The sequence below is a fragment of the Salvelinus alpinus genome, chromosome 1 (assembly GCF_045679555.1).
Source record: "Salvelinus alpinus chromosome 1, SLU_Salpinus.1, whole genome shotgun sequence".
Taxonomy (NCBI): Eukaryota; Metazoa; Chordata; class Actinopteri; order Salmoniformes; family Salmonidae; genus Salvelinus; species Salvelinus alpinus.
Window position 1 is genome coordinate 14301941 of NC_092086.1, and position 25000 is coordinate 14326940.

At 46.3% G+C, this 25000-nt stretch overlaps 1 protein-coding gene across 1 annotated transcript in view; it reads left to right on the plus strand.

Moving 5' to 3' along the window:
- The window catches only part of LOC139570208 (multidrug resistance-associated protein 1-like), a 52216-nt gene that overhangs the window by 7135 nt on the left and 20081 nt on the right, over window positions 1-25000 (plus strand). Inside the window, exons 5-19 of the mRNA XM_071391882.1 lie at window positions 3138-3199; window positions 3690-3821; window positions 4107-4313; window positions 5585-5762; window positions 6055-6216; window positions 6398-6490; window positions 8787-8990; window positions 9186-9332; window positions 9463-9550; window positions 9734-9930; window positions 11368-11544; window positions 12954-13121; window positions 22451-22631; window positions 23681-23753; window positions 24033-24150. Of these exons, the coding sequence (XP_071247983.1) occupies window positions 3138-3199; window positions 3690-3821; window positions 4107-4313; window positions 5585-5762; window positions 6055-6216; window positions 6398-6490; window positions 8787-8990; window positions 9186-9332; window positions 9463-9550; window positions 9734-9930; window positions 11368-11544; window positions 12954-13121; window positions 22451-22631; window positions 23681-23753; window positions 24033-24150 (2187 nt within the window). The remainder of the gene's footprint in view (window positions 1-3137; window positions 3200-3689; window positions 3822-4106; window positions 4314-5584; window positions 5763-6054; window positions 6217-6397; window positions 6491-8786; window positions 8991-9185; window positions 9333-9462; window positions 9551-9733; window positions 9931-11367; window positions 11545-12953; window positions 13122-22450; window positions 22632-23680; window positions 23754-24032; window positions 24151-25000) is intronic.

Sequence of the window (25000 nt, forward strand, 5' to 3'; positions counted from 1 at the left end):
CACACACCTACAGAAAGGTACCCAACACAGACACACACACACCTACAGAAAGGTACCCAACACAGACACACACACTTACAGAAAGGTACCCAACACAGACACACACACCTACAGAAAGGTACCCAACACAGACACACACACCTACAGAAAGGTACCCAACACAGACACACACACCTACAGAAAGGTACCCAACACAGACACACACACCTACAGAAAGGTACCCAACACAGACACACACACTTACAGAAAGGTACCCAACACAGACACACACACCTACAGAAAGGTACCCAACACAGACACACACACCTACAGACAGGTACCCAACACAGACACACACACCTACTGAAAGGTACCCAGCACAGACAAATGTAGACAAACACAGACAAACACAGCAACAAAAAAGTAGGAGTGAGGTTAGAAATCCTAAAGGATGTGGTTTTTAGTAGTCAGCTTTATATTCATTTTAATAGAATCAGGGTTACATGAAGACACCAAGGCCAGGATTCAATCCAGACTGCATTGACAGACACACACATGGCTCTTGTTCAGGCCATGTAGGAAGTGACTTTTGAAGGTAATTTACACTTGAGCCAACAGCTGCAGCCTTTATCATGAATGGGGATCTCTGCGAAGGTTGGGGAAATGCCCTTTACACGGCGTATTGTGGGTAGCTCAGTGCGCAGTGGTAAAACACGCTTTCACAGCGGTAGAAGGGGCTTTCACAGCAGTAGAAGGTTCTTTCACAGTTGTAGAAGGTTCTGTAAAAGTGGTAGAAGGTGCTTTCACAGCGGTAGAAGGTGCTTCACAGCAGTAGAAGGGGCTTTCAAAACAGTAGAAGGGGCTTTCACAGTGGTAGTGGTAGAAAGTGCTTTCACAGTGGTAGAAGGTGCTTTCACAGTGGTAGAAGTTGCTTTCAAAGTGATAGAAGGTTCTGTAAAAGTGGTAGAAGGTGCTTTCACAGCAGTAGAAGGGGCTTTCACAGCGGTAGAAGGTGCTTTCACAGCGGTAGAAGGGGCTTTCACAGCGGTAGAAGGGGCTTTCACAGCGGTAGACGGGGCTTTCACAGTGATAGAAGGTGCTTTCACAGCGGTAGAAAGTGCTTTCACCGCGGTAGAAGGTGCTTTCACAGCGGTAGAAGGTGCTTTCGCAGTGGTAGAAGGTGCTTTCACAGTGGTAGAAGGTGCTTTCACAGTGGTAGAAGATGCTTTCACAGCGGTAGAATGTGCTTTCACAGCGGTAGAACGTGCTTTCACAGCGGTAGAAGGTGCTTTCACAGCGGTAGAATGTGCTTTCACAGCGGTAGAAGGGGCTTTCACAGTGGTAGAAGGTGCTTTCACAGCGGTAGAAGGTGCTTTCACAGCGGTAGAATGTGCTTCACAGTGGTAGAAGGTGCATTCACAGTGGTAGAAGGTGTTTCACAGCGGTAGAAGGGGCTTTCACAGTGGTAGAAGGGGCTTTCACAGCGGTAGAAGGGGCTTTCACAGCGGTAGAATGTGCTTTCACAGCGGTAGAAGGTGCTTTCACAGCGGTAGAAGGTGCTTTCACAGCGGTAGAATGTGCTTTCACAGTGGTAGAAGGGGCTTTCACAGCGGTAGAAGGGGCTTTCACAGTGGTAGAAGGTGCTTTCACAGTGATAGAATGTGCTTTCACAGTGATAGAAGGTGCTTTCACAGCGGTAGAATGTGCTTTCACAGTGGTAGAAGGTGCTTTCACAGTGGTAGAATGTGCTTTCACAGTGGTAGAATGTGCTTTCACAGCGGTAGAAGGTGCTTTCACAGCGGTAGAAGGTGATTTCACAGTGGTAGAAGGTGCTTTCACAGCGGTAGAATGTGCTTTCACAGCAGTAGAAGGTGCTTTCCCAGCGGTAGAATGTGCTTTCACAGTGGTAGAAGGTGCTTTCACAGTGATAGAATGTGCTTTCACAGCAGTAGAAGGTGCTTTCACAGCGGTAGAAGGTGCTTTCACAGCGGTAGAATGTGCTTTCACAGTGGTAGAAGGTGCTTTCACAGCAGTAGAAGGTGCTTTCACAGTGGTAGAAGGTGCTTTCACAGCGGTAGAATGTGCTTTCACAGTGGTAGAAGGGGCTTTCACAGTGGTAGAAGGTGCTTTCACAGCGGTAGAATGTGCTTTCACAGCGGTAGAACGTGCTTTCACAGTGGTAGAAGGTGCTTTCACAGCGGTAGAAGGTGCTTTCACAGCAGTAGAAGGTGCTTTCACAGCGGTAGAAGGTGCTTTCACAGTGGTAGAAGGTGCTTTCACAGCGGTAGAATGTGCTTTCACAGTGGTAGAAGGTGCTTTCACAGTGATAGAATGTGCTTTCACAGCGGTAGAAGGTGCTTTCACAGCAGTAGAAGGTGCTTTCACAGCAGTAGAAGGTGCTTTCACAGTGGTAGAAGGTGCTTTCACAGTGGTAGAAGGTGCTTTCACAGTGATAGAATGTGCTTTCACAGCGGTAGAAGGTGCTTTCACAGCAGTAGAAGGTGCTTTCACAGCAGTAGAAGGTGCTTTCACAGTGGTAGAAGGTGCTTTCACAGTGGTAGAAGGTGCTTTCACAGCAGTAGAAGGTGCTTTCACATCGGTAGAAGGTGCTTTCACAGCGGTAGAAGGGGCTTTCACAGTGATAGAATGTGCTTTCACAGCGGTAGAAGGTGCTTTCACAGCAGTAGAAGGTGCTTTCACAGCAGTAGAAGGTGCTTTCACAGCGGTAGAAGGTGCTTTCACAGCAGTAGAAGGTGCTTTCACAGCGGTAGAAGGTTCTTCACAGCAGTAGAAGGTGCTTTCACAGCAGTAGAAGGTGCTTTCACAGTGGTAGAAGGTGCTTTCACAGCGGTAGAATGTGCTTTCACAGTGGTAGAAGGGGCTTTCACAGTGGTAGAAGGTGCTTTCACAGCGGTAGAATGTGCTTTCACAACGGTAGAACGTGCTTTCACAGTGGTAGAAGGTGCTTTCACAGCGGTAGAAGGTGCTTTCACAGCAGTAGAAGGTGCTTTCACAGCGGTAGAAGGTGCTTTCACAGTGGTAGAAGGTGCTTTCACAGCGGTAGAAGTGGCTTTCACAGCGGTAGAAGGTGCTTTCACAGTGGTAGAACGTGCTTTGAATGAATCTGGGCCTGAGACCCTGTGTGTTATACCCTACAGAACCCCTGTCCAGTGGAGGATGCCTCTTTCCTCTCTAAGATGCTCTTCTGGTGGTTTGGAGGGTAAGACTGGGCAGCCTTAAATTGTTACAATGATGGATATGAGATGTGTAATTATAGGGGAAACGGAATAATCAATATATGCCATTTATCAGATGCTTTTAATTAATCTCCTTTTCACTCTCCCTCCCTCCTCCCCCTCTCCCTCCCTCCTCCCCCCCTCTCTCCCCTCCCCTCCCTCCTCCTCGTCCTCCTCGTCCTACCCTCCTCCTCATTCTCATCCTCGCCTCCTCCTTCCTCTTCCTCCTCCTCCTCCTTCCTCCTCCTCCTCCTCCTCCCCTCTTCCTTCTCCTCCTCCTCCTCCTCCTCCTCCCCTCTTCCTTCTCCTCCTCCTCCCCTCCTCCCCTCTCCCTTCTCCTCCTTCCTCCTCCTCCTCCTCCTCCCCTCTTCCTTCTCCTCCTCCTCTTCCTTCCTCCTCCTCCTCCCCTCTTCCTTCTCCTCCTCCACCTCCTTCTCCCTCCTCCTCCCCCTCCTTCCTCCTCCCCTCTCTCAGGTTGGTTATTAGGGGTTATCGTACTCCCCTGCAGGCAGAGGATCTTTGGTGTCTTAGAGAAGAAGACACTTCAGACTGTATCATAGCAGAACTGGAGAAAGACTGGGCCAGGGAGTGTACTAATCTACAACAGTAAGACTGCTACACTACATACTACACCCTACGCACTACACCCCACACACTACACCCTACACACTACACACTACACCCTACACCCCACACACTACACCCTACACACTACACCCCACACACTACACCATACACCCTACACACTACACCCTACACACTACAACCCACACACTACACCCTACACACTACACCCTACACACTACACCCTACACACGGTGAGTCCTAAACTGACAGAACAGACCCAGCTGTTTAATATCTAACCTCTCTGTTTCTCTCTCCCTCCACCAGAAAGGACTGTAGTCTGTCTGGCTGCCGTCCTACAGGCCCTAAACTGACAGAACAGACCCAGCTGTTGAAGAAGCTGAGACAAGAACAGAACTCAGGGTTCTGTCTCTTCAGGGTTCTGGCTCGGAGCTTCGGACCTTTCTTCCTCAAAGGGACCCTCTTCCTCATCTTCCACGACGCCTTCATGTTCTCCATACCACAGGTGCTCAGGTGAGACCCAGAGTGTATGGACCCTGGTCAAAGGTAGGACACTACATTGACCCAGGAGAGAGTGTATGGGCCCTGATCAAAGGTAGGACACTACGTTGACCCAGGAGAGAGTGTATGGGCCCTGGTCAAAGTTAGGACACTACATTGACCCAGGAGAGAGTTTATGGGCCCTGGTCAAAGGTAGGACACTACGTTGAACCAGGAGAGAGTGTATGGACCCTGGTCAAAGGTAGGACACTACGTTGACCCAGGAGAGAGTATATGGACCCTGGTCAAAGGTAGGACACTACGTTGACCCAGGAGAGAGTATATGGGCCCTGTGCATCAAAACAGGTGTGTCGCAGTATACAGCCCAAATTACTGAAGTACATCTCAGTCAGTTTGTCTCTCTAACACAGCCTCATTAAACCCTGTTCTTCCCCGTCCCCCTCCAGCCTCATTAAACCCTGTTTTTCCCCGTCCCCCTCCAGCATCATTAAACCCTGTTCTTCCTCGTCCCCCTCCAGCATCATTAAACCCTGTACTTCCTCGTCCCCCTCCAGCATCATTAAACCCCTGTTCTTCCTCGTCCCCCTCCAGCATCATTAAACCCTGTTTTTCCTCATCCCCCTCCAGCATCATTAATCCCCGTTTTTCCCCGTCCCCCTCCAGCATCATTAAACCCTGTTCTTCCTCGTCCCCCTCCAGCATCATTAAACCCCTGTTTTTCCCCGTCCCCCTCCAGCATCATTAAACCCTGTTTTTCCTCGTCCCCCTCCAGCATCATTAAACCCCTGTTCTTCCCCGTCCCCCTCCAGCATCATTAAACCCCTGTTCTTCCTCGTCCCCCTCCAGCATCATTAAACCCTGTTCTTCCTCGTCCCCCTCCAGCATCATTAAACCCTGTTTCTCCTCGTCCCCCTCCAGCATCATTAAACCCTGTTCTCCCTCGTCCCCCTCCAGCATCATTAAACCCCTGTTCTTCCTCGTCCCCCTCCAGCATCATTAAACCCTGTTTTTCCTCGTCCCCCTCCAGCATCATTAAACCCTGTTCTTCCTCATCCCCCTCCAGCATCATTAAACCCCTGTTCTTCCTCGTCCCCCTCCAGCATCATTAAACCATGTTCTTCCCCGTCCCCCTCCAGCATCATTAAACCCTGTTCTTCCTCGTCCCCCTCCAGCATCATTAAACCCTGTTCTTCCTCGTCCCCCTCCAGCATCATTAAACCCCTGTTTTTCCTCGTCCCCCTCCAGCATCATTAAAACCCCTGTTTTTCCCCGTCCCCCTCCAGCCTCCTCCTGGGGTTCATGTGTGACCAGGACAGCGACCTGTGGAAGGGCTTCATGTTCGCCTTCCTGTTGTTCCTCCTGTCCAGCCTCCAGTCCCTGTTCAACCATCAGTACATGTACTCCTGCTTCACCGTGGGAATGAGGGTGAAGACCGCTGTCATGGGCCTGGTCTACAGGAAGGTATGGAGAGAGAGAGAGAGAGAGAGAGACAACGACAAGAGAGAGAGGATGGTTTTTTATCACACCATTTTAGAAGCATTACAGAGTATCAATGGCAGCAAAGGCTGAATGAAAATGATTTAATACAATTTGCACATTTCATACAAGAAGAAAACAACAAACGAATGATGAAAATACAACATACAAAGTGACGGGAGGGGGGGTCACTTCCTTTTAGGTGGTGGTGGAATTGAACGCTCTCTCTCTGTCTGTCTCTCTCCCCTCCTCTCTCCCCTCCTCCCTCCCCCTGTAGTCTCTAGTGATCAGCAGTGCAGCGAGGCAGTCCTGTACCGTGGGACAGATTGTTAACCTGGTGTCGGCAGACACTCAGAAGCTCATGGACATGGTGGTCTATTTCAACGCTGTGTGGGTGGCTCCCATTGAGATAGCTCTCTGTCTCTTCTTCCTGTGGCAGGTAGGTAGAACACACACAGGTACACACACGCAGGTACACTACACACTGTTGTTACCCCTCTCCTGCTCCCATTGAGATAGCCCTCTGTCTCTTCTTCCTGTGGCAGGTAGGTAGAACACACACAGGTACACACACACAGGTACACTACACACTGTTGTTACCCCTCTCTTGTATCTAACAGCTTCTGGGTCCGTCAGCCCTAGCCGGCATCGCCACGGTGATCCTTATCTTTCCTCTCAACGGCTTCATCGCCAAGATGAGGAGCAAGCTGCAGGTCAGTTCACACACACACACACACACACACACACACACACACACACACACACACACACACACACACACACACACACACACACACACACACACACACACACACACACACACACACACACACACACACACACACACACGTTTGTTTTACTATCCTCGTGGTGAACAAACAGTTGATTCCCATTCATAAACTTACCCTCTAACCTTAAACACATAGGTCACTTAGCAGACGCTCTTATCCAGAGAGACGTACAGTAGTGAGTGAGTACATTTTCATTCTTACTGGTCCCCCGTGGGAATCAAACACACAACCCTGGTGTTGCAAGAGCAATGCTCTACCAACTGAGCCACACGGGACCTCACCCTAACCCCTAACCCTGACCCCAACCCCTAACCCTGACCCTGACCCCAACTCCTAACCCTGACTCCCGACCCCTAACCCTGACCCCTAACCCTGACCCCAACCCCAAACCCTGACCCCTAACCCCAAACCCTAACCCTGACCCTGACCCCAACCCCAACCCCTAACCCTGACCCCACCCCTAACCGTGACCCCAACCCCTAACCTTGACTCCTGACTCCTGACCCCAACCCCTGACTCCTAACCCCAACCCCTGACCCTGACTCCTAACCTTGACTCCTGACCCCAACCCCTGACTCCTGACCCCAACCCCTAACCCTGACTCCTGACTCCTAACCCTGACTCCTGACCCCAACCCCTAACCCTGACTCCTGACCCCTAACCCTAACCCTGACTCCTGACCCCAACCCCTGACCCTGACCCCAACCCCTAACCCTGATTCCTGACCCCAACCTCTAACCCTGACTCCTGACCCCAACCTCTAAACCTGACCCCTAACCCTAACCCCAACCCCAACCCCTAACCCTGACCCCTAACCCCAACTCCTAACCCCAACTCCTAACCCTGACCCCTAACCCCAACTCCTAACCCTGACCCCTAACCCCAACTCCTAACCCTGACCCCTAACCCCAACTCCTAACCCTGACCCCTAACCCCAACTCCTAACCCTGACTCCTGACCCCAACCCCTAACCCTGACCCCAACCCTGACTCCTGACCCCAAATCTAACCCATAAGCCTGAAATAGCCTTTTTCCTTGTGCGGACCGACAAAATGTTCCTTGTTTTACTATCCTTCCCTTCCTAGAAATTCTGGTCTCCACCTGGATAGTAAAAACAGAAACACACACACACACACACACACACACACACATACACATACACATACACACATACATACACACACACTAGAATCGAAGAATAACCACACAAAACAGAACCCAATAAAACCCAGAGATTCTCTCATTTATTTAGTCAGATAATCGATCATTGGCAGTAATACTACTCCTAAATATTATAAAAAGACTCTCTAGCTCCTTAGTCCCCCTCAGGACCCTGTCAGAGGCTTGGTAAACGGCTGATGATAAACTAATATGACTTTTAGTTTACCTTGTTATGACTTTACATACACCATGTCTGGTTTCCATTGATTACTCAGCATGGGACACATTGACGCGTTACACAGTAACTCCTACAGTACTGCTCTAATAGGCTGGGATGTGTTGTGAGGAAACACAGCATCCAACCACACACAGCTCTTTGTCATTGGGTATTAACGCTACTGTAATGTACAGGCATACTTACTTGTGTTCCGTGTGGCAATATAAAATACTCTACTGTAATGTACAGGCATACTTACTTGTGTTCCGTGTGGCATTATAAAATCCTCTATTGCGTAAAACTGTACAGATGTAATTGACCTGATTTATCTAACCTTTCTTTAAAAAGGTATTAGGTGAACAATAGGTAAGTAAAGAAATAAAACAACAGTAAAAAGACAGGCTATATACAGTAGCGAGGGTATAAAAGTAGCGAGGCTACATACAGACACCAGTTAGTCAGGCTGATTGAGGTAGTATGTACATGTAGATATGGTTAAAGTGACTATGCATATATGATGAACAGAGAGTAGCGGTAGCGTAAAAGAGGGGTTGGCGGGTGGTAGGTGGCGGGACACAATGCAGATAGTCCGGGTAGCCATTTGATTACCTGTTCAGGAGTCTTATGGCTTGGGGGTAAAAATTCCATATTCAGTATTCTGAATTCCATATTCAGTGTTCTGAATTCCATATTCAGTGTTCTGAATTCCATATTCAGTGTTCTGAATTCCATAATCAGTGTTCTGAATTCCATATTCAGTGTTCTGAATTCCATATTCAGTATTCCTTATTCAGTATTCCTTATTTCATATTCCGTACTAATTCCCTACTCTGTTCCCAGGAGGTCCAGATGCGGTACACAGACAGCAGGATCAAGCTGATGAATGAGATCCTGAGTGGGATTAAGATCCTGAAGTTCTACGCCTGGGAACAGGCCTTCCTGGAGAGGGTTCTGGGTTACCGGGAGAAAGAACTCAATGCCCTGAAGAGATCCCAGGTCCTCTACTCCATCTCCATCGCCTCCTTCAACTCCTCATCCTTCCTGGTGAGTTACAACCTGTCGTAGAGCCTTCGTAAGCCTGTCATAAACATTACAGATGTCACTATCAGTACGTTATCAATACTCCATCTCGACTTAACTCCGAACCTGTTTCCTGACCTGAGACTACATAAGAGACTACTACATAAGGCTACATAACCCTTCATAAGGCTGTCATAACCATGTCCTGTACTCCTACAGATAGCGTTCGCCATGTTCGGCGTCTACGTCCTCATCGACGATAAGAACATCCTCGACGCCCAGAAGGTGTTCGTTTCCATGGCTCTCATCAACATTTTGAAGACGCCCCTCAGCCAGCTGCCCTTCGCTATGAGCACCACCATGCAGGTCAGTCAGGGGTCACGCCATGGTGATGTCATCACTAAGGGACCAAACAAAACAATGTGGCACTGGCAAGGTTTGTCATTAACGGATGATTGAAATTCAAGTATTGAAATTCAAGTATTTGTGTGTGCAGGCCATTGTCTCTCTGAGGCGCCTGGGAAAGTTCCTGTGCCAGGATGAGCTGAAGCCTGACGACGTAGATAGAGAACCATACAGCCCTGGTGAGAACACACACACACACACACACACACACACACACACACACACACAAAGCTGTGATATGTTTTAATTTGAATTTTTTTACGACATATCTCTCTTTCTCTACCCTCTCCTCTCCCTCTCCCTCCCCTCCCCCTCCTCTCCCTGCCTCTCCCTCTCCCTCCCTCCCTCCCTCTCCCTACCAGATGGCGATGGGGTGGTGATAGACAGCGGTACGTTTGGCTGGTCTAAGGAAGGTCCTCCCTGCCTGATGAGGATCAACGTGAGGGTGAAGAAGGGGTCTCTGGTAGCTGTGGTGGGACATGTAGGAGGTGGGAAGTCCTCCCTGCTATCAGCCATGCTTGGGGAGACAGAGAAGAGGAGTGGTCACGTCTCAGTCAAGGTGGATACTGCTACAATACCTTAGTGCAAGGGTGTCAAACTCGATTCCTGGAGGACCAGAGTACTGCTGGTTTTCTGTTCTACCTGATAATTAATATCACCTACCTCTCTCTCTCTCTCTCTCTCTCTCTCTCTCTCTCTCTCTCTCTCTCTCTCTCTCTCTCTCTCAATTCAATTCAATTCAATTCAAGGGGCTTTATTGGCATGGGAAACATGTGTTAACATTGCCAAAGCAAGTGAGGTAGATAATACACAAAAGTGAAATAAACAATACAAATTAACAGTAAACATTACACATACAGAAGTTTCAAAACAAGAAAGACATTACAAATGTCATATTATATATATACAGTGTTGTAACAATGTACAAATGGTTAAAGCACACAAGTTAAAATAAATAAGCATAAATATGGGTTGTATTTACAATGGTGTTTGTTCTTCACTGGTTGCCCTTTTCTTGTGGCAACAGGTCACAAATCTTGCTGCTGTGATGGCACACTGTGGAATTTCACCCAGTAGATATGGGAGTTTATCAAAATTGGATTTGTTTTCAAATTCTTTGTGGATCTGTGTAATCTGAGGGAAATATGTCTCTCTAATATGGTCATACATTGGGCAGGAGGTTAGGAAGTGCAGCTCAGTTTCCACCTCATTTTGTGGGCAGTGAGCACATAGCCTGTCTTCTCTTGAGAGCCATGTCTGCCTACGGCGGCCTTTCTCAATAGCAAGGCTATGCTCACTGAGTCTGTACATAGTCAAAGCTTTCCTTAAGTTTGGGTCAGTCACAGTGGTCAGGTATTCTGCCACTGTGTACTCTCTGTTTAGGGCCAAATAGCATTCTAGTTTGCTCTGTTTTTTTGTTAATTCTTTCCAATGTGTCAAGTAATTATCTTTTTGTTTTCTCATGATTTGGTTGGGTCTAATTGTGCTGTTGTCCTGGGGCTCTGTGGGGTGTGTTTGTGTTTGTGAACAGAGCCCTAGGACCAGCTTGCTTAGGGGACTCTTCTCCAGGTTCATCTCTCTGTAGGTGATGGCTTTGTTATGGAAGGTTTGGGAATCGCTTCCTTTTAGGTGGTTGTAGAATTTAACGGCTCTTTTCTGGATTTTGATAATTAGTGGGTATCGGCCTAATTCTGCTCTGCATGCATTATTTGGTGTTCTACGTTGTACACGGAGGATATTTTTGCAGAATTCTGCATGCAGAGTCTCAATTTGGTGTTTGTCCCATTTTGTGAAATCTTGGTTGGTGAGCGGACCCCAGACCTCACAACCATCTCTCTCTCTCTCTCTCTCTCTCTCTCTCTCTCTCTCTCTGTGTGTGTCTCTCTGTCTCTCTCTCTGTGTGTCTCTCTCTCTCTGTGTCTCTCTCTCTCTCTGTGTCTTTCTCTCCCTCCCTCTCCCCCCCTCCCCCCCCCCCCCCCTCTCTCTCTCTCTCCAGGGCTCTGTGGCCTATGTACCTCAGCAGGCGTGGATCCAGAATGCCACCCTGAAAGACAACATAGTGTTTGGTCAGGAGAGGAAGGAGAGCTGGTACCACAGAGTGGTGGAGGCCTGCGCCCTGCTGCCAGACCTGGAGATCCTGCCTGCTGGAGACGGCAGTGAGATCGGGGAGAAGGTGAGGACAGGAGGGGGTCTGCTGGGGGTTAGGGTTAGATCAGAGAGAAGGTGAGGACAGGAGGGGGTCTGCTGGGGGTTAGGGTTAGATCAGAGAGAAGGTGAGGACAGGAGGGGGTCTAGTGGGGGTTAGGGTTAGATCAGAAAGAAGGTGAGGACAGGAGGGGGTCTGATGGGGGTTAGGTTTAGATCAGGGAGAAGGTACAGCATCATCCCTGTTCTTTACTGTGTGATCCCTGTTTGTTTGATTGGTTGATCAGTTGATTGATTGATTAGTTGATTCATTCATTCATTAGTTAATTCATGTATACATCCGTTCATTCGTTCATTGTCTTGTATGAGTATAGTTTACTTTACCACAGGAAGGTTTCATCCTGCAGATAGAGAAACTAATCATTAAATGAAGGTTGTCCTTTCTCTCCCAGAGTCTGAACCTATCAGGGGGTCAGAAGCAGAGAGTCAGTCTGGCCACTAATTGATATGTTCTCTCTCTGTCTCCCTTCTGTCTCTCCCTCCCTCTCTCTATCTCTCTCCCTCTCCCTCCCCCATTCTCTCCCTCATTCTCCTCCCTCCCTCCCCTGCTCCCCCCCTCCCTCCCTCCCTCCCCCTCTCTCCCTCCCTCCCCCCTCTCTCTCCATCTCTCCCTCCCTCTCCCTCCCCCATCCTCTCCCTCCTTCTCCTCCTCTCCCCCCTCTCTCCCTCCCTCCCCCTCTCTCCCTCCCTTCCCCCTCTCTCTCCATATCTCCCTCCCTCTCCCTCCCCATCCTCTCCCTCCTTCTCACCCCCCCCCGCTATCTCTCCCTCCCCCCATCCTCTCCCTCTTTCTCCCCCCTCCCACTCTCTCTCCTCCCTCTCTCCCTCCCTCTCTCTATCTCTCTCCCTCTCCCTCCCCCATTCTCTCCCTCATTCTCCTCCCTCCCTCCCCTGCTCCCCCCCTCCCTCCCTCCCCCTCTCTCCCTCCCTCCCCCTCTCTCTCCATCTCTCCCTCCCTCTCCCTCCCCCATCCTCTCCCTCCTTCTCCTCCTCTCCCCCTCTCTCCCTCCCTCCCCCTCTCTCCCTCCCTTCCCCCTCTCTCTCCATATCTCCCTCCCTCTCCCTCCCCATCCTCTCCCTCCTTCTCACCCCCCCCCCCGCTATCTCTCCCTCCCCCCATCCTCTCCCTCTTTCTCCCCCCTCCCACTCTCTCTCCTCCCTCTCTCCCTCCCTCTCTCTCTCCCCTCTCTCTCCCTCCCCCTCACACTCCTTCTCCTCCTCTCCCTCCCTCTCCCTCTCCCATCCTCTCCCTCTTTCTCCCTCCTCCCACTCTCTCTCTCCCTCCCTCCCCCCTCGCTCCCTCCCTCCCCTCTCTCTCCCCCTCCCCCTCACACTCCTTCTCCTCCTCTCTCTCCCTCTCCTCCTCCCCCATCCCAGGGTCTGAATCTATCAGGTGGTCAGAAGCAGAGAGTCAGTCTGGCCAGGGCCGTGTACAGGAAGGCTGACGTCTATCTCCTAGACGACCCTCTGTCTGCCGTCGACGCCCACGTGGGTCAACACATCTTTGAGAGGGTGTTTGGTCCTAAAGGACTGCTCAAAGACCAGGTCATTATTTAACAGGCAACCGTGTGTGTACAACATTCATGTGTGTAAATGTTCCATAAAGACACAAACTACAAGCAGGTTCCTGTCAGTCTCCTCCAGCTACTGAAATGGATCGATATGATCTAACAGCTGTGTGTTCAGTGTCTGTGTGTCCACCATGTGTTCTCTAAACCTTCAGACCACCATGTGTTCTCTAAACCTTCAGACTACCATGTGTTCTCTAAACCTTCAGACTACCATGTGTTCTCTAAACCTTCAGACTACCATGTGTTCTCTCTAAACCTTCAGACTACCATGTGTTCTCTCTAAACCTTCAGACCACCATGTGTTCTCTAAACCTTCAGACTACCATGTGTTCTCTCTAAACCTTCAGACCACCATGTGTTCTCTAAACCTTCAGACTACCATGTGTTCTCTCTAAACCTTCAGACCACCATGTGTTCTCTAAACCTTCAGACTACCATGTGTTCTCTAAACCTTCAGACTACCATGTGTTATCTCTAAACCTTCAGACTACCATGTGTTCTCTAAACCTTCAGACTACCATGTGTTCTCTCTAAACCTTCAGACTACCATGTGTTCTCTCTATACCTTCAGACTACCATGTGTTCTCTCTAAACCTTCAGACTACCATGTGTTCTCTCTAAACCTTCAGACTACCATGTGTTCTCTCTAAACCTTCAGACTACCATGTGTTCTCTCTAAACCTTCAGACCACCATGTGTTCTCTCTAAACCTTCAGACTACCATGTGTTCTCTCTAAACCTTCAGACTACCATGTGTTCTCTAAACCTTCAGACTACCATGTTTTCTGTCTAAACCTTCAGACTACCATGTGTTCTCTCTATACCTTCAGACTACCATGTGTTCTCTCTAAACCTTCAGACTACCATGTGTTCTCTCTAAACCTTCAGACTACCATGTGTTCTCTAAACCTTCAGACTACCATGTGTTCTCTCTATACCTTCAGACCACCATGTGTTCTCTCTAAACCTTCAGACTACCATGTGTTCTCTCTAACCCTTCAGACTACCATGTGTTCTCTCTAAACCTTCAGACTACCATGTGTTCTCTAAACCTTCAGACTACCATGTGTTCTCTCTAAACCTTCAGACTACCATGTGTTCTCTAAACCTTCAGACTACCATGTGTTCTCTAAACCTTCAGACTACCATGTGTTCTCTCTAAACCTTCAGACTACCATGTGTTCTCTCTAAACCTTCAGACTACCATGTGTTCTCTCTAAACCTTCAGACCACCATGTGTTCTCTAAACCTTCAGACTACCATGTGTTCTCTCTAAACCTTCAGACCACCATGTGTTCTCTAAACCTTCAGACTACCATGTGTTCTCTCTAAACCTTCAGACCACCATGTGTTCTCTAAACCTTCAGACTACCATGTGTTCTCTAAACCTTCAGACTACCATGTGTTCTCTCTAAACCTTCAGACTACCATGTGTTCTCTAAACCTTCAGACTACCATGTGTTCTCTCTAAACCTTCAGACTACCATGTGTTCTCTCTATACCTTCAGACTACCATGTGTTCTCTCTAAACCTTCAGACTACCATGTGTTCTCTCTAAACCTTCAGACTACCATGTGTTCTCTCTAAACCTTCAGACTACCATGTGTTCTCTCTAAACCTTCAGACCACCATGTGTTCTCTCTAAACCTTCAGACTACCATGTGTTCTCTCTATACCTTCAGACTACCATGTGTTCTCTCTAAACCTTCAGACTACCATGTGTTCTCTCTAAACCTTCAGACTACCATGTGTTCTCTCTATACCTTCAGACTACCATGTGTTCTCTCTAAACCTTCAGACTACCATGTGTTCTCTCTAAACCTTCAGACTACCATGTGTTCTCTCTAAACCTTCAGACTACCATGTGTTCTCTCTAAACCTTCAGACCACCATGTGTTCTCTCTAAACCTTCAGACTACCATGTGTTCTCTCTATACCTTCAGACTACCATGTGTTCTCTCTAAACCTTCAGACTACCATGTGTTCTCTCTAAACCTTCAGACTACCATGTGTTCTCTAAACCTTCAGACTACCATGTGTTCTCTTTATACCTTCAGACCACCATGTGTTCTCTCTAAACCTTCAGACTACCATGTGTTCTCTCTAACCCTTCAGACTACCATGTGTTCTCTCTAAACCTTCAGACTACCATGTGTTCTCTAAACCTTCAGACTACCATGTGTTCTCTCTAAACCTTCAGACTACCATGTCTTCTCTAAACCTTCAGACTACCATGTGTTCTCTCTAAACCTTCAGACTACCATGTGTTCTCTCTAACCCTTCAGACTACCATGTGTTCTCTCTAAACCTTCAGACTACCATGTGTTCTCTCTAAACCTTCAGACTACCATGTGTTCTCTCTAAACCTTCAGACTACCATGTGTTCTCTCTAAACCTTCAGACCACCATGTGTTCTCTCTAAACCTTCAGACTACCATGTGTTCTCTCTAAACCTTCAGACTACCATGTGTTCTCTCTAAACCTTCAGACTACCATGTGTTCTCTCTAAACCTTCAGACTACCATGTGTTCTCTAAACCTTCAGACCACCATGTGTTCTCTATAAACCTTCAGACTACCATGTGTTCTCTCTAAACCTTCAGACCACCATGTGTTCTCTCTAAACCTTCAGACTACCATGTGTTCTCTCTAAACCTTCAGACTACCATGTGTTCTCTCTAAACCTTCAGACTACCATGTGTTCTCTAAACCTTCAGACTACCATGTGTTCTCTCTAAACCTTCAGACCACCATGTGTTCTCTCTAAACCTTCAGACTACCATGTGTTCTCTCTAAACCTTCAGACCACCATGTGTTCTCTCTAAACCTTCAGACTACCATGTGTTCTCTAAACCTTCAGACTACCATGTGTTCTCTAAACCTTCAGACTACCATGTTCTCTCTAAACCTTCAGACTACCATGTGTTCTCTAAACCTTCAGACTACCATGTGTTCTCTCTAAACCTTCAGACTACCATGTGTTCTCTCTAAACCTTCAGACTACCATGTGTTCTCTATACCTTCAGACTACCATGTGTTCTCTCTAAACCTTCAGACTACCATGTGTTCTCTCTAAACCTTCAGACTACCATGTGTTCTCTAAACCTTCAGACTACTATGTGTTCTCTCTAAACCTTCAGACTACCATGTGTTCTCTCTAAACCTTCAGACTACCATGTGTTCTCTAAACCTTCAGACTACCATGTGTACTCTCTATACCTTCAGACTACCATGAGTACTCTCTAAACCTTCAGACCACCATGTGTTCTCTCTAAACCTTCAGACTACCATGTGTTCTCTCTAAACCTTCAGACTACCATGTGTTCTCTCTAAACCTTCAGACTACCATGTGTTCTCTCTAAACCTTCAGACTACCATGTGTTCTCTCTAAACCTTCAGACTACCATGTGGTCTCTCTAAACCTTCAGACTACCATGTGTTCTCTCTAAACCTTCAGACTACCATGTGTTCTCTAAACCTTCAGACTACCATGTGTTCTCTCTAAACCTTCAGACTACCATGTGTTCTCTCTAAACCTTCAGACCACCATGTGTTCTCTCTAAACCTTCAGACTACCATGTGTTCTCTAAACCTTCAGACTACCATGTGTTCTCTAAACCTTCAGACTACCATGTGTTCTCTCTAAACCTTCAGACTACCATGTGTTCTCTCTAAACCTTCAGACTACCATGTGTTCTCTATACCTTCAGACTACCATGTGTTCTCTCTATACCTTCAGACTACCATGTGTTCTCTCTAAACCTTCAGACTACCATGTGTTCTCTCTAAACCTTCAGACTACCATGTGTTCTCTCTAAACCTTCAGACTACCATGTGTTCTCTATACCTTCAGACTACCATGTGACCTCTCTATACCTTCAGACTACCATGTGTTCTCTCTAAACCTTCAGACTACCATGTGTTCTCTAAACCTTCAGACTACCATGTTCTCTCTAAACCTTCAGACTACCATGTGTTCTCTAAACCTTCAGACTACCATGTGTTCTCTCTAAACCTTCAGACTACCATGTTCTCTCTAAACCTTCAGACTACCATGTGTTCTCTAAACCTTCAGACTACCATGTGTTCTCTCTAAACCTTCAGACTACCTTGTGTTCTCTCTAAACTTTCAGACCACCATGTGTTCTCTCTAAACCTTCAGACTACCATGTGTTCTCTCTAAACCTTCAGACTACCATGTGTTCTCTCTATACCTTCAGACTACCATGTGTTCTCTCTAAACCTTCAGACTACCATGTGTTCTCTCTAAACCTTCAGACTACCATGTGTTCTCTAAACCTTCAGACTACCATGTGTTCTCTCTAAACCTTCAGACTACCATGTGTTCTCTCTATACCTTCAGACCACCATGTGTTCTCTCTAAACCTTCAGACTACCATGTGTTCTCTCTAAACCTTCAGACTACCATGTGTTCTCTCTATACCTTCAGACCACCATGTGTTCTCTCTAAACCTTCAGACTACCATGTGTTCTCTAAACCTTCAGACTACCATGTGTTCTCTCTATACCTTCAGACCACCATGTGTTCTCTCTAAACCTTCAGACTACCATGTGTTCTCTCTAACCCTTCAGACTACCATGTGTTCTCTCTAAACCTTCAGACTACCATGTGTTCTCTCTATACCTTCAGACCACCATGTGTTCTCTCTAAACCTTCAGACTACCATGTGTTCTCTAAACCTTCAGACTACCATGTGTTCTCTCTAAACCTTCAGACTACCATGTGTTCTCTCTATACCTTCAGACCACCATGTGTTCTCTCTAAACCTTCAGACTACCATGTGTTCTCTCTAAACCTTCAGACTACCATGTGTTCTCTCTAAACCTTCAGACTACCATGTGTTCTCTCTAAACCTTCAGACTACCATGTGTTCTCTCTAAACCTTCAGACTACCATGTGTTCTCTCTAAACCTTCAGACTACCATGTGTTCTCTAAACCTTCAGACTACCATGTGTTCTCTCTAAACCTTCAGACCACCATGTGTTCTCTCTAAACCTTCAGACTACCATGTGTTCTCTCTAAACCTTCAGACCACCATGTGTTCTCTCTAAACCTTCAGACTACCATGTGTTCTCTAAACCTTCAGACTACCATGTGTTCTCTCTAAACCTTCAGACTACCATGTGTTCTCTAAACCTTTCAGACCACCATGTGTTCTCTCTAAACCTTCAGACTACCATGTGTTCTCTCTAAACCTTCAGACCACCATGTGTTCTCTCTAAACCTTCAGACTACCATGTGTTCTCTAAACCTTCAGACTACCATGTGTTCTCTCTATACCTTCAGACTACCATGTGTTCTCTCTATACCTTCAGACTACCATGTGTTCTCTCTAAACCTTCAGACTACCATGTGTTCTCTCTATACCTTCAGACTACCATGTGTTCTCTCTAAACCTTCAGACTACCATGTGTTCTCTCTAAACCTTCAGACCACCATGTGTTCTCTCTAAACCTTCAGACTACCATGTGTTCTCTAAACCTTCAGACTACCACGTGTTCTCTAAACCTTCAGACTACCACGTGTTCTCTAAACCTTCAGACTACCATGTGTTCTCTCTAAACCTTCAGACTACCATGTGTTCTCTAAACCTTCAGACTACCATGTGTTCTCTCTAAACCTTCAGACTACCATGTGTTCTCTCTAAACCTTCAGACTACCATGTGTTCTCTATACCTTCAGACTACCATGTGTTCTCTCTAAACCTTCAGACTACCATGTGTTCTCTCTAAACCTTCAGACTACCATGTGTTCTCTCTAAACCTTCAGACTACCATGTGTTCTCTAAACCTTCAGACTACTATGTGTTCTCTCTAAACCTTCAGACTACCATGTGTTCTCTCTAAACCTTCAGACTACCATGTGTTCTCTAAACCTTCAGACTACCATGTGTACTCTCTATACCTTCAGACTACCATGTGTACTCTCTAAACCTTCAGACCACCATGTGTTCTCTCTAAACCTTCAGACTACCATGTGTTCTCTCTAAACCTTCAGACTACCATGTGTTCTCTCTAAACTTTCAGACTACCATGTGTTCTCTCTAAACCTTCAGACTACCATGTGTTCTCTAAACCTTCAGACTACCATGTGTTCTCTCTAAACCTTCAGACCACCATGTGTTCTCTCTAAACCTTCAGACTACCATGTGTTCTCTCTAAACCTTCAGACTACCATGTGTTCTCTCTAAACCTTCAGACTACCATGTGTTCTCTCTAAACCTTCAGACTACCATGTGTTCCCTCTAAACCTTCAGACTACCATGTGTTCTCTCTAAACCTTCAGACTACCATGTGTTCTCTCTATACCTTCAGACCACCATGTGTTCTCTCTAAACCTTCAGACTACCATGTGTTCTCTAAACCTTCAGACTACCATGTGTTCTCTAAACCTTCAGACTACCATGTGTTCTCTCTAAACCTTCAGACCACCATGTGTTCTCTCTAAACCTTCAGACTACCATGTGTTCTCTAAACCTTCAGACTACCATGTGTTCTCTCTAAACCTTCAGACTACCATGTGTTCTCTAAACCTTCAGACCACCATGTGTTCTCTCTAAACCTTCAGACTACCATGTGTTCTCTAAACCTTCAGACCACCATGTGTTCTCTCTAAACCTTCAGACTACCATGTGTTCTCTCTAAACCTTCAGACTACCATGTGTTCTCTCTAAACCTTCAGACCACCATGTGTTCTCTCTAAACCTTCAGACTACCATGTGTTCTCTAAACCTTCAGACTACCATGTGTTCTCTAAACCTTCAGACTACCATGTGTTCTCTCTAAACCTTCAGACTACCATGTGTTCTCTCTAAACCTTCAGACTACCATGTGTTCTCTAAACCTTCAGACTACCATGTGTTCTCTCTAAACCTTCAGACTACCATGTGTTCTCTAAACCTTCAGACCACCATGTGTTCTCTCTAAACCTTCAGACTACCATGTGTTCTCTAAACCTTCAGACCACCATGTGTTCTCTCTAAACCTTCAGACTACCTTGTGTTCTCTCTAAACCTTCAGACTACCATGTGTTCTCTCTAAACCTTCAGACTACCATGTGTTCTCTCTAAACTTTCAGACCACCATGTGTTCTCTCTAAACCTTCAGACTACCATGTGTTCTCTCTAAACCTTCAGACTACCATGTGTTCTCTCTAAACCTTCAGACTACCATGTGTTCTCTAAACCTTCAGACTACCATGTGTTCTCTCTATACCTTCAGACCACCATGTGTTCTCTCTAAACCTTCAGACTACCATGTGTTCTCTAAACCTTCAGACTACCATGTGTTCTCTAAACCTTCAGACCACCATGTGTTCTCTCTAAACCTTCAGACTACCATGTGTTCTCTCTAAACTTTCAGACCACCATGTGTTCTCTAAACCTTCAGACTACCATGTGTTCTCTCTAAACCTTCAGACTACCATGTGTTCTCTCTAAACCTTCAGACTACCATGTGTTCTCTAAACCTTCAGACTACCATGTGTTCTCTCTAAACCTTCAGACTACCATGTGTTCTCTCTAAACCTTCAGACTACCATGTGTTCTCTCTAAACCTTCAGACTACCATGTGTTCTCTCTATACCTTCAGACTACCATGTGTTCTCTCTAAACCTTCAGACTACCATGTGTTCTCTCTAAACCTTCAGACTACCATGTGTTCTCTAAACCTTCAGACTACCATGTGTTCTCTCTAAACCTTCAGACCACAATGTGTTCTCTCTAAACCTTCAGACTACCATGTGTTCTCTAAACCTTCAGACTACCATGTGTTCTCTCTAAACCTTCAGACTACCATGTGTTCTCTAAACCTTCAGACCACCATGTGTTCTCTCTAAACCTTCAGACTACCATGTGTTCTCTCTAAACCTTCAGACTACCATGTGTTCTCTAAACCTTCAGACTACCATGTGTTCTCTCTAAACCTTCAGACTACCATGTGTTCTCTCTAAACCTTCAGACTACCATGTGTTCTCTCTAAACCTTCAGACCACCATGTGTTCTCTCTAAACCTTCAGACTACCATGTGTTCTCTAAACCTTCAGACTACCATGTGTTCTCTAAACCTTCAGACTACCATGTGTTCTCTCTAAACCTTCAGACTACCATGTGTTCTCTCTAAACCTTCAGACTACCATGTGTTCTCTCTAAACCTTCAGACTACCATGTGTTCTCTCTAAACCTTCAGACTACCATGTGTTCTCTAAACCTTCAGACTACCATGTGTTCTCTCTAAACCTTCAGACTACCATGTGTTCTCTCTAAACCTTCAGACTACCATGTGTTCTCTCTAAACCTTCAGACCACCATGTGTTCTCTCTAAACCTTCAGACTACCATGTGTTCTCTAAACCTTCATACTACCATGTGTTCTCTAAACCTTCAGACTACCATGTGTTCTCTAAACCTTCAGACTACCATGTGTTCTCTCTAAACCTTCAGACTACCATGTGTTCTCTCTAAACCTTCAGACCACCATGTGTTCTCTCTAAACCTTCAGACTACCATGTGTTCTCTAAACCTTCATACTACCATGTGTTCTCTAAACCTTCAGACTACCATGTGTTCTCTAAACCTTCAGACTACCATGTGTTCTCTCTAAACCTTCAGACTACCATGTGTTCTCTCTAAACCTTCAGACCACCATTTGTTCTCTCTAAACCTTCAGACTACCATGTGTTCTCTAAACCTTCATACTACCATGTGTTCTCTAAACCTTCAGACTACCATGTGTTCTCTAAACCTTCAGACTACCATGTGTTCTCTCTAAACCTTCAGACTACCATGTGTTCTCTCTAAACCTTCAGACTACCATGTGTTCTCTAAACCTTCAGACTACCATGTGTTCTCTCTAAACCTTCAGACTACCATGTGTTCTCTCTAAACCTTCAGACTACCATGTGTTCTCTCTAAACCTTCAGACTACCATGTGTTCTCTAAACCTTCAGACTACCATGTGTTCTCTCTATACCTTCAGACTACCATGTGTTCTCTAAACCTTCAGACTACCATGTGTTCTATCTAAACCTTCAGACTACCATGTGTTCTATCTAAACCTTCAGACTACCATGTGTTCTCTCTAAACCTTCAGACTACCATGTGGTCTCTAAACCTTCAGACTACCATGTGTTCTCTAAACCTTCAGACCACCATGTGTTCTCTAAACCTTCAGACTACCATGTGTTCTCTCTATACCTTCAGACTACCATGTGTTCTCTAACCCTTCAGACTACCATGTGTTCTCTAACCCTTCAGACTACCATGTGTTCTCTCTAAACCTTCAGACTCGTGTCTTGGTGACCCACGGTCTGAGCTTCCTGCCCCAGGCAGATCTGATCCTGGTGATGGTGGAGGGAGAGATCACTGAGAGGGGCTCCTACCTGGAGCTGATGGCACGTGACGGGGCCTTCGCTGAGTTCATCAGACTCTTCGCCGGGAACGAGCGCAAGGAGCGCTCACACAGAGGTGAGGAGAGAGATGGAACACTCTCAACAGGCTACAACCACCTGGTGATCAAGCAGTGTTTCGATTGGCTAGAGAGGTGTTTAGTAGAAGTTTATTCAAAACAAACTACATATGTAGGATCTTAATTTGACCAAAATGAGGCTACATGAAAAGAGCAATACTGTTAACATAACCGGTTTTATACCAGGTTTTCAGTGAATTTATTTAAATCATGAAGCTCATCTGCATGTCCTGCGGTGCAGAAAAATTCTCATCAACAAAAGAGTGATCAAATTAAGATCCTACATATGTAAAAAATAACCTTGAAGCTGGTGTGGAGTAGAGCTCCTCATTTCATTACCTAGGCCGAACTCTGTCATGATATTACTACCAAACTGAGCTCCTCATTTCATTACCTAGGCCGAACTCTGTCATGATATTACTACCAAACTGAGCTCCTCATTTCAATACCTAGGCCGAACTCTGTCATGATATTACTACCAAACTGAGCTCCTCATTTCATTACCTAGCCCGAACTCTGTCATGATATTACCACCAAACTGAGCTCCTCGTTTCATTACCTAGCCCGAACTCTGTCATGATATTACTACCAAACTGAGCTCCTCATTTCATTACCTAGCCCGAACTCTGTCATGATATTACTACCAAACTGAGCTCCTCATTTCATTACCTAGCCCGAACTCTGTCATGATATTACTACCAAACTGAGCTCCTCGTTTCATTACCTAGCCCGAACTCTGTCATGATATTACTACCAAACTGAGCTCCTCATTTCATTACCTAGCCCGAACTCTGTCATGATATTACTACCAAACTGAGCTCCTCATTTCATTACCTAGCCCGAACTCTGTCATGATATTACTACCAAACTGAGCTCCTCGTTTCATTACCTAGCCCGAACTCTGTCATGATATTACTACCAAACTGAACTCCTCATTTCATTACCTAGCCCGAACTCTGTCATGATATTACTACCAAACTGAACCGTGATCTGACAGGCAGGAAGGACCCATGTCTAAACTGTGCTGACATCATGTTGTTGTTTACAGGAACCAGGAAGTCGGTATCTCGTCTGAGTATGACAGACTTCTCCATAGATCTGTCTCAGGAGCAGCTCATTAGGTATGACTCCTGGCCTTCAACAAACACACTGAGAGTCCCCAACAGGAGGGTTCAACAGCTGTGGTATTTGGGGTTGGCAGTACCAGGTTCATGAGCCAGACAGCTTAACACTGCTCCAAGAAAGCTCCCTGGGTCTTATCAATTCTCCTTTTTACATACTCTCTTTCTCTCTCTCTCTCTCTATTTTCTCTCTATTTTCTCTATATATTTTCTATCTTCTCTCTCTCTCTTTATATATATACTTTTTCTCTCTATCTTCTCTCTTTCTCTTTCTCTCAGTGGAGACATGATGAGTAGTGGCAGTATTCAGACCATGGAGGCCATCTCAGACACAGAGGACCAGGAACAGGAAGTCCTGGGGAAACTGACAGAGGCTGACAAGGCCAACACAGGAAGGGTGAGCAGTACAGTACTGACACATAACTGCTGACAAACTACAGACAAGGTGAGCAGTACAGTACTGACAGACTACAGACAATGTGAGTAGTACAGTACTGACACACAGCTACTGACAGTCCACAGACAAGGTGATTAGTACAGTACCAACACATTACTACTGACAGACAACAGACAAGGTGAGCAGTGCAATACTGACAGACTACCACTGACAGACTACAGACAAGGTGATTAGTACAGTACTGACAGACTACAGACAAGGTGAGCAGTACAGTACTGACAGACCACAGACAAGGTGAGCAGTACAGTACTGACAGACTACAGACAAGGTGAGCAGTACAGTACTGACAGACTACAGACAAGGTGAGCAGTGCAGTACTGACAGACTACAGACAAGGTGAGCAGTACAGTACTGACAGACTACAGACAAGGTGAGCAGTACAGTACTGACAGACTACAGACAAGGTGAGCAGTGCAGTACTGACAGACCACAGACAAGGTGAGCAGTACAGTACTGACAGACAACAGACAAGGTGAGCAGTGCAGTACTGACAGACCACAGACAAGGTGAGCAGTACAGTACTGACAGACCACAGACAAGGTGAGCAGTACAGTACTGACAGACCACATACAAGGTGAGTAGTACAGTACAGACAGACTACAGACAAGGTGAGCAGTACAGTACTGACAGACTACAGACAAGGTGAGTAGTACAGTACAGACAGACCACAGACAAGGTGAGTAGTACAGTACAGACAGACCACAGACAAGGTGAGCAGTACAGTACTGACAGACTACAGACAAGGCTAACATAGGAAAGGTGAGTACTGAAGTAATTACTGTGTCCCTCT